Source organism: Xenopus tropicalis, chromosome 10 (assembly GCF_000004195.4).
Source record: "Xenopus tropicalis strain Nigerian chromosome 10, UCB_Xtro_10.0, whole genome shotgun sequence".
Lineage (NCBI taxonomy): Eukaryota > Metazoa > Chordata > Amphibia > Anura > Pipidae > Xenopus > Xenopus tropicalis.
This window is the reverse complement of record NC_030686.2, coordinates 13046894-13061661: the sequence shown is the minus strand read 5'-3', so window position 1 is coordinate 13061661 and position 14768 is coordinate 13046894. Positions and strand designations below refer to the sequence as shown.

The 14768-nt window shown below is 40.4% G+C and overlaps 1 protein-coding gene across 1 annotated transcript in view; it reads right to left on the bottom strand.

Moving 5' to 3' along the window:
* The window catches only part of uqcc1 (ubiquinol-cytochrome c reductase complex assembly factor 1), a 74128-nt gene that overhangs the window by 28894 nt on the left and 30466 nt on the right, over positions 1 to 14768 (bottom strand). Inside the window, 1 exon segment of the mRNA NM_203977.1 lies at positions 6701 to 6809. Within this exon segment, the coding sequence (NP_989308.1) occupies positions 6701 to 6809 (109 nt within the window).

Below are 14768 nucleotides of genomic sequence, written 5' to 3'. Positions count from 1 at the left end.
AACAATGGGAAGGGAGCAAGATAGCAGCTCCCAGTAGGTATCAGAATAGCACTCAATAGTAAGAAATCCAAGTCTGGCTTGGGACTCCTCCAGTTACATGGGAGTAGGAGAAACAATAGGTTAGATGAAAGTTCTAATGTGTAGCCCTGGCTCCTTCTGAAAGCTCAGACTCTGAGATGGCACCTACACGATTCTAAATGTCAGAGTGAATTATTTGCTATGTAAACAGTGTAATTTAGAAATAAAATGTACACCATAAAAACCATGACAGTATCCCTTTAATGATGTCTTATGTGTCAGCACTTTGTAGATTTGGGCAAGTCACATAATCTCCTTGCACCTTAGGCATTAAGCTCTACGCAACAAGGTCATACACAGAGCTGAATACAATCGGTAGCACTTTCTAAGGCCAACGATGATGATAAAATTGATACTTATATGCTCAGACAGCGCAAAAGGCTATAAAAAATGATTCGCTATTTGGTAATGAAACAGGCCCATGCTGTGAAGAATAGGCTTTTATACTACACAGATGGTGAATAGTACAGTTTGTCCAGTTTTTCAGAGAACTTGTGTGATCGTGTTTTAAAGGTAACACAAAACCACGCTTCCTTTATTGCCAACGTAGACACTCTTGAAATCAGTGTTAAGATTGTGCTGTACATTTGAGAGCAGATGAAAAGAACACTTGGTTTTCAGCAGGTTGTGTGCCGCTAAAGCAGACCAATGGTTAAACATGCCCTTGCCAATGTTTTAAGAGTGCAGAAGGTTCCAAATTACAGATAAAATAAACAATGACAAGCCTGTGAAAACTTTGGGCTGCCATGTTCTCTGATCTTAACAAGGGTCTCTTTATTACTGTAACCTTTCAGAAGTGAATAAAAATTATTGCTTTGCCCTGGTTCTGCTCTCAAGCATTAGGAAGGAGGGAGGACGGCACTCAAAGAAGGGTGGAAAATAAGCTCCGCAGTAAAATGGTAGCAGTGTAAAGCATCGTTAAAAATGACATCCTACATCTTTCAGGGCATAAAAACCTCATCATTTGTTGTAGATGGATTTATGAAAAAAATAAAGAAAACCAAAATACAAACTTTAGGAAAAAAAAAAAAAACTGAACAAATGGTCCAAGATTGAAATTAACTCTACTTTTGTAAAGCTGGTTTTGCCAAAAATGACAGCATAGTGTAGGATTACCCTTCGCCCTGCCAACTTTCCTTAATCAAAACATGGTTCTTACTCTCAGCTTGCCCAGTGCCAGGCTGGGAGGGGGGGGGGGTCAAGTTATTTATCTGCAGTGCAATGAAGTCTTCTTTAAGTAAAGATCTTAGTGTGCCCTGGCCAAAAAATGGTGAAGATCACTTCAGTTTGACTATTAATTTGCAATAATTTGTTGTGCCTTCAATAATGCTGTCTGGATGCAATTTACGTTCAGACTCAAAGGGTCTTTCTTCCCGTAAAGAGCCACTAAGTTCCAAGTTACCTTGCTTTTGAAAAGGACTCAATTCCAGAACATAAATCTTAAAGGCTTCTACTGCTATATCATGGATCAGGCTAGACATTACTTTCAGTCCCATGATGCTTAAGATCCTTTCTACCAAACCTATCTACCATAGCTTTCTATATTTCCAATCTTAGACAAACATATAATTGGCGAAAGAAGCACTTCCACTCAGAATGCTCTGTAGGTGCCTACAAGACAATGGTTGATCAGTACGCTCTTGTTTATGATTGGTGATGTTACCAGTATCAAAAGGAGGCAAAATATTTATTAAGATATCGAGTTATGAGGACAACATGGAGACGTGAACCTACCTATTCATGGGCATCTCACCTGAAGTCCACTTATTTTTCTACATACCCTAACTCAGTGATACCCAACCAGTGGCTTGGAAGCAACATGTTGCCAACCCCTTTGATGTTGCTCCCAGTGGCCACAAAGTAGGTGCCATTTTTACATTTCTGGCTTGGAGACAAGTTTTGGAAGCCCAGAGACACAGTTTTACTCCAAGCAGAGCCTCCTGCAGGCCAGCAGTCACATGGGGCTACCAAATAGCCAATCACAGCCCTTATTTGGAATCCCCAAAGAACATTTTTCATGCTTGTGTGGCTCCCCAACACTTTTTACCTCGGAGTATGGCTCATGAGTAAATAAGGTTGGGGAACTCTGCTATAACTGCATGCAATTCAGTTGGAACAAAGAAAAGGGAGCTGTACTTGATACCTGGTCAATAGTAGATTTAGAGTAAAAAGTTCCCTTAACACCTATACAATTTGTTGGACCAAAGGCAATACCATGTTAATTGCTACAGTGGCAAGGTGCAAGTGCTTTTTGTACGGTGTATTGTACCTAGCACTGCAGCCACTCTATCATCATGTTGGTTGTGTTCATTGATAAACCCCAGTTTTTATATTATGGACTTCCACTTGAGCACTAGAGACAGGCAGATTAGTTAAAGGGGAACTCCACCCAACACACAAGTTAAGCTTTTTGAAAAGTAAACATAATTTCAATCAATTTATAGATTAATCAAAAAAATCTGGAGCAATTTAGCGGCACTCCTAATCCCACTGGAATATTAGGGGGAAACACTTCATTGAGGTTTAAAAAACATGCCGTTTTGTGTCCAAATTTTGTATTTTGGCTGCTGCATTCTATTTGCAAATTTAACTAGTAGAAGAAAAAAAAAAAGCAGACAGACCTCCAGTAAAGTCAGGTGTTGGTTTATACATTTACATTGCATGGTGGGACTGCAGTGAAGCACACTTTATTTTGACTACTAGCACATACAGTCACACCCTCTTCCCTCTCCAAATCAATAGGGTGCAGTGTTCCGTCTGTATGCATGTGTATATGCTTTCTTGTGCCGACGCCCTCTTTCATTTGACATGCAGCAAGATTCTCCAATGAGAATATCAGCTCTCTGTAGCTCATGTGTTTGTTGTTGAAGGGACTAAACTGCCTCCTTTTACAGCTAAATATATAAACACAACAGTGTCATGTTCGATACAAAACATGATTCTCACGTCTCGTTTTCAGAGAATGGAACATAAATGTGAGTTCACCACTAAGCAGTTTAGGTAACTGTAAGGCTAAACTATTAAATTACTTCTAATTATGGTTATCTATTTAGTTACAGTATAATGCCATGAAAAGTCAGTGCTAGGCTACAGGGTTATCTGGTAAAAATTCTGCCAAGGCTATACACTTGGTTGCTTAAGGGCAGCAATGTAATGTGCTTAAATGGAATGTACCCATATGAGCCCAGGCCAAAGAGATCAGACGTTGTTTTCACAGCTGTATTAACCTTAGACTCAAATATAATATATTTTTCAAAGTGTTTTGAAAAAGTTCTAACTTAATAATTAATTAAATCATTAATAAAATAATAGTATATTTTCTTTTTTTCCCTGTAAGTACACAAATGTGCTTGTTCAAGTAGATTTCCTTAAGAAACTATATATATATATATATATATATATATATATAGTGGCTTGCAAAAGTATTCGGCCCCCTTGAACTTTTCCACATTTTGTCACATTACAGCCACAAACATGAATCAATTTTATTGGAATTCCACGTGAAAGACCAATACAAAGTGGTGTACACGTGAGACGTGGAACGAAAATCATACATGATTCCAAACATTTTTTACAAATAAATAACTGCAAAGTGGGGTGTGCGTAATTATTCAGCCCCCTTTGGTCTGAGTGCAGTCAGTTGCCCATAGACACTGCCTGATGAGTGCTAATGACTTAATAGAGTGCACCTGTGTGTAATCTAATGTCAGTACAAATACAGCTGCTCTGTGACGGCCTCAGAGGTTGTCTAAGAGAATATAGGGAGCAACAACACCATGAAGTCCAAAGAACACACCAGACAGGTCAGGGATAAAGTTATTGAGAAATTTAAAGCAGGCTTAGGCTACAAAAAGATTTCCAAAGCCTTGAACATCCCACGGAGCACTGTTCAAGCGATCATTCAGAAATGGAAGGAGCATGGCACAACTGTAACCCTACCAAGGCATGGCCGTCCCGCTAAACTCACAGGCCGAACAAGGAGAGCGCTGACCAGAAATGCAGCCAAGAGGCCCATGGTGACTCTGGGGGAGCTGCAGAGATCTACAGCTCAGGTGGGGGAATCTGTCCATAGGACAACTATTAGTCGTGCACTGCACAAAGTTGGCCTTTATGGAAGAGTGGCAAGAAGAAAGCCATTGTTAACAGAAAACCATAAGAAGTCCCATTTGCAGTTTGCCACAAGCCATGTGGGGGACACAGCAAACATGTGGAAGAAGGTGCTCTGGTCAGATGAGACCAAAATGGAACTTTTTGGCCAAAATGCAAAACGCTATGTGTGGCGGAAAACTAACACTGCACATCACTCTGAACACACCATCCCCACTGTCAAATATGGTGGTGGCAGCATCATGCTCTGGGGGTGCTTCTCTTCAGCAGGGACAGGGAAGCTGGTCAGAGTTGATGGGAAGATGGATGGAGCCAAATACAGGGCAATCTTGGAAGAAAACCTCTTGGAGTCTGCAAAAGACTTGAGACTGGGGCGGAGGTTCACCTTCCAGCAGGACAACAACCCTAAACATAAAGCCAGGGCAACAATGGAATGGTTTAAACCAAAACATATCCATGTGTTAGAATGGCCCAGTCAAAGACCAGATCTAATCCAATCGAGAATCTGTGGCAAGATCTGAAAACTGCTGTTCACAAACGCTGTCCATCTAATCTGACTGAGCTGGAGCTGTTTTGCAAAGAAGAATGGGCAAGGATTTCAGTCTGTAGATGGGCAAAGCTGGTAGAGACATACCCTAAAAGACTGGCAGCTGGAATTGCAGCAAAAGGTGGTTCTACAAAGTATTGACTCAGGGGGCTGAATAATTACGCACACCCCACTTTGCAGTTGTTTCTTTATAAAAAATGTTTGGAATCATGTATGATTTTCCTTCCACTTCTCACGTGTACACCACTTTGTATTGGTCTTTCACGTGGAATTCCAATAAAATTGATTCATGTTTGTGGCTGTAATGCGACAAAATGTGGAAAAGTTCAAGGGGGCCGAATACTTTTGCAAGCCACTGTATATATATACACACACAGACACACACATACATGAGCGTATCTCATTAATTCTGCTAGGAGGCGTAAGGCGGTATTTTTGGCAAGCGTTTTTCGGCTTGCCGAAAATATACGCCATGTCTGACATCAGCCTTATAATGTCAAAGCATGTACCAGAGTGAGGGGCTACAGGCTGACCAGCTGGGTGTGATTAGCCTCGGGTGGCCAATCAGTTGGCCTTTAAACCCTACCTGTCAGTCTCTCAGGGCTCTGAGTGAGAGACACACAGGGAGCGAGAGGTCTGTGAACCAAACGTATAGAAGCTTATGTACCTGTTCATACTTTGTAACCAGGCCAGAGGTCTGTAAATCCTTTATGTTTTGTTGTATCCTGCTGAAGTAAGTTGTTCTTTCTTTCTGAAATGTTTTGCTTAAGAAAACTACCTTTTATTTTCCATGTATTGCTGTTGGCTGAATAAAAGATACTTTTTGCTTGCTGTCCTGGCATTTACTCTGTGTGGCCCTGCCATACTATCCCAGGAGCAAAAGCCAATATCCGTCTTCATCTGATTTCTACTGGAATACTGGAACTCCATCTTAGGTTATCTTGTCACTGCATCCGAGATTGATTTCATTCCTTTAAAGGAAAACTATACCCTAAACTATGTCGGTCTCTATAAAAATATATTAAATAAACAAGCACATATGTAAAACCCTGCTTCATCTAAATAAACCATTTTCATAAAAAATTACTTTTTAAGTAGTATGTGCCATTGGGTAATCCTAAATAGAAAACTGCCATTTTAAGAATTAAGGGCCGCCTCCTGGGATCATACGATTCACAGTGCACACAAACAAGCCAAGGCACACATACATGCTAGGCCACATCAGCCAATGAATGTCTTCCTGTTACAGTTAGAGCTGCATTATTTCTGGTCATGTGATCTCTGAGGGAGCACACAGCCCAGCACTAAATGGCAGCTCAAGGGAAAGGATGTAAAAGGGCAATGTTTACTGATATATATATTCCAGTTTGGTGAGATTATTTAATAGGTCACTTAATATAATTTAAACTATCTGTTGATGAAGTATTCATTCTGGGGGTATAGTTTTCCTTTAATTCTATGACGTCTGCTTTAGGCATTTACCATACATCCTATGGAAAGTGGTTACAGGTGGATAGAGGTGTACTGATCAGTCTGAAAACACACACTTACCACAGATACTGGAGGAACTCTGCCCCAACACAACTTAAGCTTTTTGAAAAGTAAACATAATTTCCAGGAACTTTGCTTTTCAGAAGGAACAGATTACTTTGATAGGTATATTAGGGATTTCTGTGTTGTGTGGGGCGGAAGCCAGAGTTCCCCTTTAATACATGTATTCATTGTTGTGTTTGCTATGAGCACTGGCACATGGAGTAATTGAAACACCTCGTTCTTACGTGACAACACACACTGCCAGTTCCCAAAAAAATCAAGCAGAATCTGTACTGATAAAAATCCAAAGACTACATTCCGGCAGCTCATTATTTAGGGCAAATCACGTTCGCATTGTAACAGCTCACGTATCACGATCAGGCTCAGACTACAATGTGATTTTAACACAATATCCGTTAAGACAAAAGGACTTACCCCCATGACTTTCCCACGCTGTTCAACATCTTCCCACATGGAATGCACTACGTATCTACACATGTACTTGCCAGCACGGCCTTCCTGCTTCATCCGGACCAAGCACATCCTAACAAAACAAATCAAGGGGGGTGAAATGGCTCGGAATGAAATGAATTGTTATTGTTCAGAGCATGACAAGACTGAGACTGGCAGGTTAATGACCACACATACAGGTTGGCGTCAAATAAAATCATCATAAATAATAGCAATTTCTGTTGGTGCCTTATTGATGTTGATGGTGCATGACTTATTTAAGGGAATATGGTGTATTTTCCCTTTAGAAACATATGCAAGCTTTAATCCACACCTTGTGCCTCAACCCTTTCTCCTTGTAGATTGTAAGCTCTTTTGGGCAGGGCTCTCTTCACCTCTTGTATTGGTTATTGGTTGCTTTATATGTTACTCTGTATGTCCAATGTATGAAACCCACTTATTGTACAGCGCTGCGGGATATGTTGGCGCTTTATAAATAAATGTTAATAATAATAATAATAATAATATAGTAAAAAGTCAAGTCTTCACAAAAACAGAATTTTGCTTATTAACTCTGAATGGCACATTAATTTTTGGGGGGCAAGTACATAGATGCTGTGTCATGCCCCCCAGCAATGGCAGATGTCCCTTCCCTTTCCTTGAGGATCCTTCTTTTGCTTAAAAACTTTAGAGGTTTCAGATTTTTTTACGCTGTTTTTTTGTGCAAGAATTCGAAATAGTCGAGTTTTGCAAATTTTTTAAATAAAATAAAATGAGAAATGTAAGAGCTTTAGTAAATCTGCCCCTTAGTTTTTGAGTAATGTACTAAATAAAAAACTTGTGGGCTCAAGAAACAAGAGGGGCATTATATTCGCCCCAGTTCATGGCAACCAATCAGCAATTAGCAGTCAAGTGCAGTTGAGAAAAAGCTGTTTATATTAATAGTTGCTATGTATTCATTGGAAGAGACCATTTTACTACAGAAACCTGGCAGTAGTTTATATCAAAGGGGATCTAGTAGTTGGTTATAAAACATAACTTTTTTATTCTTCTCTTGCTCCCCTTACATCGCCCCCAATATTACTATTTAGAGTCAAGTGACAAAGTGACAACATGTTTCCACTCCATGTATATGATACCTGTTGTTCATGTAACCCATACAAAGGTTGTGGGCAACATACTGAGTTAGATACAGACAAAACCACTTTTTTAGTCCAACTGTAGGATTAATTTGATAGGGTAGGAACCATGGATATGCATGCCAAAACGATACACATCGATTTAGCACTTCTACCTGACAACAAGCTTGAACAAAACAGTCTCTTTTATTGTATCAATGTTTTGGTGCATCTCACACCATCAGAATTATGTCCAGATAAAGGTGAAAATGAACCGAAATTTCTCTACAAGCCTAGAATGAGGCTGTTTGGTAGCCTTGGTCAACAATGGTATAAAGTATGGTTACCAAGCTCACACTCCTCCAAACTGAGGCTTATTTTTACTGTAATAAGTCTGGGGAATAAAGGACTCTTTTCCTTTTAATAAGTCTGTTCATTGGTGAGTGCCTACTGTTTTTTGTCTGTGGACTACCTCCTTAAGCTGTAGGTCTGGGGAATGAGCACCCTGACCTACGCTTCTACTGGTGAGCCATACACGTTCAGAGTTTAGTCTTCTTCCAACAAATGTTCGGATATCGGTTGTACATTTAAATGCAACGATCTGAAACTATGTTCAGACTGAAATTGTAGGATAAAGCCTTAAAAATAACAAACTGGAGAATGTTTTGAACATGAAAGAGTTGGCAGACACCAATCGTAGTGACTTTCTGGGAATGCATTGTAGGTCCCTCAAGAATATCGTCAGATACACAATACAGATTTTATCGTTATATTTCCATAATTTTCTAACCTGGCCGATTGACTAAACAACTGATCGCCATGGTATGAAATTAACGGGGCGATAATTCTGAGCCCACACACAGTCCAAAAATCTTACAAAAGTAGGTTTTGTTCAATTTTATCTGCGTGTATGGCCAGCTTAAACTATATTTTATATATTTGTAAGTAAGTACAGACTCACAGAAGCATTTCTAGTGCAGTGTCCCTGTCTTTATCTGATTGGCCTACCCCAACTGTTGACAGTGAGTACTTACGGTAAGTCTACATACTGCAACAACGACATTGTTAAGAGCAGCAGATAAGCTACACGACTTCAGACAGAAGTATGTTCAAGAAACTGTTACAACATAATTTCACTAACTGTATGTTAGACTAGGAAACCCAGCAAGTGCCCAAACCTATTACATCCCATGAGTTAAACACCCAACTTTGCTTTCATTTTTTCCCCTTAATGACATTTGCAATAACAGCTCTGAATCTGGAGATGGCGAGTTGACAAACAAACCTTTGTCCAAACTTGGCCCTATATAAAAGGGGATATCACGGACTTCTCTTTACAGTATACTTGTTAAAACACCAAATAAGACCCTTGAGTAAATGCCTGCCAGACATGAAGTTCCATTCTCTAAACAGTTTGAGGCAATATTGTCAGATTGAGAATAATCAGGCCTTGTGCGTTTTCATGTGGTTTCTCTAAACGAAGTCATGTCACTCTGCAAGTTGACTTCATGTCACTCTGCGAGTCTTTAACGTCGAGGAGAAGGTATATGCTTGATGTAGTGTTGCCTACCAATTTATCAGTAGAAACAGTGAGGTCATGGAATTCTTTATTTTTATTTGAAAATGTTGCCGTTTCCTTCTCTTTTTTCAACTGCACCTGCCATCTGGGGTTTAAAAGACACACGTTTTCTCAGTCAATAAAACTCGCCGCTCGAATCAGCGCTGTTCCTTATGCTGGTCCTGTAGAGCATTAAGAGTCTGACTCATCATTGTCAAACCACAAAGGTAACATTGGATTTCTGTTTACAAAATGTTAATAAACCTACTAGAATTCTGAGCTTAAACACTTTAGTAATATTTTCCGTAACAGAAATCATGTTTTTTTTCTCTTTTTTCACCTTTCTCCTTCAGAAACAGGCCAGTGTCATTCCCAATATGCAGCATTTTATCACATGGAACTGACAGGGAGTATATGATGATTCCTGTTGGATTTCAGGTGAGAAATGTGAGATCACTGAGGTCACTGAGTTAAACATCTCATCTGACAAACAAAAAAAAATGTAGACATGGAGAAACAGCAGGCTTAACTAATGCATCTGGTACACACGGCTACACCCTTCTTTCTACTACAATTAATGATGCGCCATGAACATTGTGCACACCAGATGCATCAATAAAGCCTACTCAATGTGTAAATGAAAAAAAAAAAAAAGACTTTTATTGGCGCCATGGGTATACCTTAGCATCTGTCTTGGCACACTATGAACTACAACTGACATCTGTGAGATACTGGCATAAGTGTTCTTTCTTATGGAAGAAAGAGATGTTTCAGTGGTTAAATCACTGGCTCATAGAGGTTAAATTCAGTTACTGAAGATGTCTCCTGTGTTCCCTTCTCCTGACCTCTGGAAGATGGAATTCCCTCAAGAACTTGGGGAACTAAGGGGTGTTGCTGAGCCAAATACTCAGGAGTATAATTATCTAATCACGAATGCTCAGAGCGTTTTTTCTGAAACAATTTTGTAGCTTGCACGACTATTTCGACAAAATTTGTGCGACAAAATCGTATTGTCGCGCCAAGTACGAAAGTTTCGGATTCATTCAAGCTTCGGTTTCGTGACTTTCCTTGGGCCCGGTTGGAGCTGCAGAGTGCCATTGAGCCCTATGGGAGACTTTCCTTGGGCCGGGTTGGAGCTGCAGAGTGCCATTGAGCCCTATGGGAGACTTTCCTTGGGCCAGGTTGGAGCTGCAGAGTGCCATTGAGCCCTATGGGAGACTTTCCTTGGGCCGGGTTGGAGCTGCAGAGTGCCATTGAGCCCTATGGGTGACTTTCCTTGGGCCAGGTTGGAGTTGCAGAGTGCCATTGAGCCCTATGGGAGACTTTCCTTGGGCCAGGTTGGAGCTGCAGAGTGCCATTGAGCCCTATGGGAGACTTTCCTTGGGCCAGGTTGGAGCTGCAGAGTGCCATTGAGCCCTATGGGAGACTTTCCTTGGGCCGGGTTGGAGCTGCAGAGTGCCATTAATTCCTATGGGAGGCTTCTAAAATCATGCACAGAAGGATCAAAGTCGGAAAGGTTTTCCCGCTGGTTACAATCGTTCAGAGCGCCAATACGATATTATCGTGATTATTCCGTTTTTTTCATAAGCATTTTCTTGATATTTGCAAACATCAGAAATTATTGTATCCAATCCGAATTATACCCATTTTGGGATTCAAACTCGTGATTTGATGAACAGACCCCTCAGTGTACCTACCATACCCGCTCTATGTAGAGTTAGTTGCACACTTGAAGAATAAAAGGAGAAGCAATTATTTATATAGCGTGACCATGGGACTCATTAAAGCATAGTTACTTAACAATAAGCTAGCTAGGCTTATTAGTCAAACAAAGATGAGAAATTCTCTGCATTCACCCATGTCAAGATATTTAAAACATTTTAGACATTCTGTGTATAAAGCTCCCCTTTTAGACAAAAACATGTTTTTTTGGCCATATTTTGCAACATATTACAGTTAGTATTACTGGTTGTGTATATATAGTTTATGTATGTGATAGTAAAGATTGACAAGTATAGGGTGTGGGTGCTAGGTTTACTTGGAAGGGTTGAACTTGATGGACTCTGGTCTTTTTTCAACCCTATGTAACTATATATATTCAAGCTGGCCAGTATGGCCAGTCTTACACCCACTTTTATCTAATTCATAAAACATTTTTGTTGGACACAACAGGGTTCCACTGACTGCTCCTGTGTAAACTACAGCAAATGGGTGCGATGAGGGTGTCTACAAAATCCATATCTACAAAGACAAGAGTTCCTCTGCACTAACCCATATCAATATAATTAGGATATTAAAGGAGAAGGAAAGGTAAAAACTAAGTAAGCTTTATCAGAAAGGTCTATGTAAATACAGCCATAAGCACTCATAGAAAAGCTGCACCGAGTCCTCTATCAAAAGAAACACAGGATTTCTTGTCTCCTTTTTTGTAAACATGTTCTTCGGAATCAGACTTCCTCTCTCAGAAAAATTCTTCATTCCCGGGGCCAGAGTCTGCGCAGCTCTCTCCTGCTCACCCATCCCATAAGAATTCATAAAACTCACTCCCCCCCACCCTTAGGAATGTGTGATCTGAGCTACCAACGGCTATAGCTGCAAGTAGGAAGCTACTTAAAAATGGCAGCTGCTATCTTAAACAAACAAAGAAAGTTTCTAGGGATCTTTACTCAGGTACATTAAAGCTTCCTGCAGAATAAATATAGTGTTCTAGGTGGCACTAATGTGGCAAATCTATTGGCAGTAATATGCCAAAATGACTTTCATTCTCCTTTAAGAGCTGTTCTAACATGGGCCACATTAAGAACTCCATTTCATATATACAAAATATATAAAGCTATTATAAATGCCATCCCCTTTAAACAAAACAGGATTTTTCTGCCTATTGATTGCAATATATTCATGGTGGCCAACTACGTCCAATTCATCTCTGTTGAGGCTAGTCCTACCCTCACTTTTATCTCAGTTTTAATCTTGGAAAACAAATTGCAAGTAAAACACAGTCCCTGTAAAAAAATGTGTTATGGAATAGGAAAATTCTTGATGAATCAGAACCCTTTAATACGGGGATGAAAAATGCACCAAGGAGTCCCAAACAAGTGCTACGATTGGGATATTTGGTAACGCCTGTGAGGACTGGAAGCCTACAGAAGGTTCTGTTTGTCAGTACACATGGTGTTTATGCAACCAAAACTTGCTTTTAAGACAAAAATTCAAAAATAAGCACCAACTTTGAGGCCACTAGGGGTTGGTGAGCAACACTTTGTTCCCAAGTTAACTGGTTGGAGAACATTGCTCTAATGGTTTCATGTTGAGCACAACTTTCTCTTTTGCTAGAGGTTGGTGTAGCCCTTACTAAACTGCTTTGTGCTTTCTAAGACCTCATAAGGAAACATTGCCATCAGTTTTTCATTTCCATTTTCCCATGCGCAAGTTCTCAATAAGATTTCCAAAGGAGGCTGGTGGATATACCTGGCCAGATAGCGTCAGATACAGCACAGCCTAAAATCCCTAATAGCGGGTAAAAATAGAACTGATGTCAAAAAATAGTTCCCAAGGAAATATATGTTTCTAAATACACTTCCACCAACAGGAACATGCATCAAGCTTGCCCATTTGTGGTTAATGCCACGTATCTGCTCAAGTGAATGATTATATGGATGGAAGAGTGCGCTCTGTATAAAACGCAGCATATACAAATGTTCACTCTTGTAAGTCCACCCAGTCTTCAAGGTCAAGTAACATTTCCAGACAACCCACCATAACCCCAGAAGCAGGATAAAGTCCTGCAAACCTTTTCTGCCTGAACATTCCATATCTGCGGCTATACAGAGGGGGATTCCAGACCTAAAGAAACCGTTTCATGGTCTGAGACATTAAATATACTCTAGAGTTTAAATAAGGCTCCATACATTTCTTCTCAAGGCAGCCTCAGCAATCAGTTCAATTTATGATGTGCTAGCTCTTGCCGGCATGTTAGCAAATGTTTGAATGTACTTTAGCAAAGGTTCCTGTTACACATTAAGAAATATACCTTCCTTCTCCTGCAACACACTGTGACCTTTTCAATAATGCTAGATTAAACAATATTTTTTTTTTTTGGCTATTTACTTCAGAGATGAAAAGGAAAAATATTGCTTAGGTGTTAAATATTTTCACAAGCAACAAATCTGCAATTTAGGAAAATTGCATGTGGATTCTTAAGGTGTAACATAAATATCGGAGCAATAACTCTTGAAATCCACTGAGAACGTGCAAGGAAAATCCCAACTGGGACGTGTAAGTTAAACCACTGTTAAGGAACTTAAAGCAGTAATATATCCTGCTATTTTCTGCATACTCCGTGGTTTAACAATGCTACCTGCAGCCCTAAGGATCCCTTGGTTTCTCAGACAGGGACTTTACGTTCAAGAGGACAGGCCAGGAGTGGGAAACTAGAGGGGCTGCTGTAAGATGCCATAGACCAGGGGTGGCCAATACGTCGATCACGGTCCACCAGTCAATCCCCAACGACTCCTGGTGGACCGCGATCAAGCTGGGGATGCGGAAATGCTGCGTGAATGCGTATGTACTCTGCGTCGCTTACATACGCATTCACGCCGCACTTCCGCGTCGTCAGTCGATCACGGAGGAAGAAAGTCTGGCCACCCCTGCCATAAGACAGTCACTATTTATCGGGCTGTTTGGGCCTCTGTGTACTGGAAATGCCAGGGCCTATTTTGAATCTCAGTCCAGACCTGCACGAGAAACACATTGCATCTTGAAGTTTCATAGCCCACTAGAACTTTATACTTCCACGGTGGGAGATCTAAGAAGAACCTACAGTTACTTCCCATACTAATCACAGCCAAAAGCGTCTAGACATCACCATTATTAAGACAAAGTAAAGATTGTCACAAATGTTTATTTGCAGTCCAATGCAATCCCTAATGCAAAGGGTTTCCCATTATTGCATGACTTCCCCCACTTAATGAAAATATTATCCATGGTGTATGTTAAAGGAGAACTAAAGCTTAACTAAAGAAGTAGGGCAGAAGTGTTGTACACTATGTTTCATGCTTCTGTACCAGCCCAAGGCAACCACAGATCTTTAGCAGGGAAGATCTGTGCTCCCAAAGATGCCCTAATAACCCCCCCCCATCTTCTTTTCTGCTTTGTGCTGCTGTCACTTACCTGAGCTTAGGGACGCACTCACATTAGGGTGAATACACACAGAGCTACTAGTAGCAGCTATTTTTTTTACATCTACTAAGCGCCAGAAAATACCCTCCCATAGACAATACTGAGAATTGCCTCTGCTAAAACACACACAGAGACAGTAAATGATCAGCATTGTCTATTTTAGTAGCCACGACAAGTAGCTGCTACTAGTAGTAGTGTG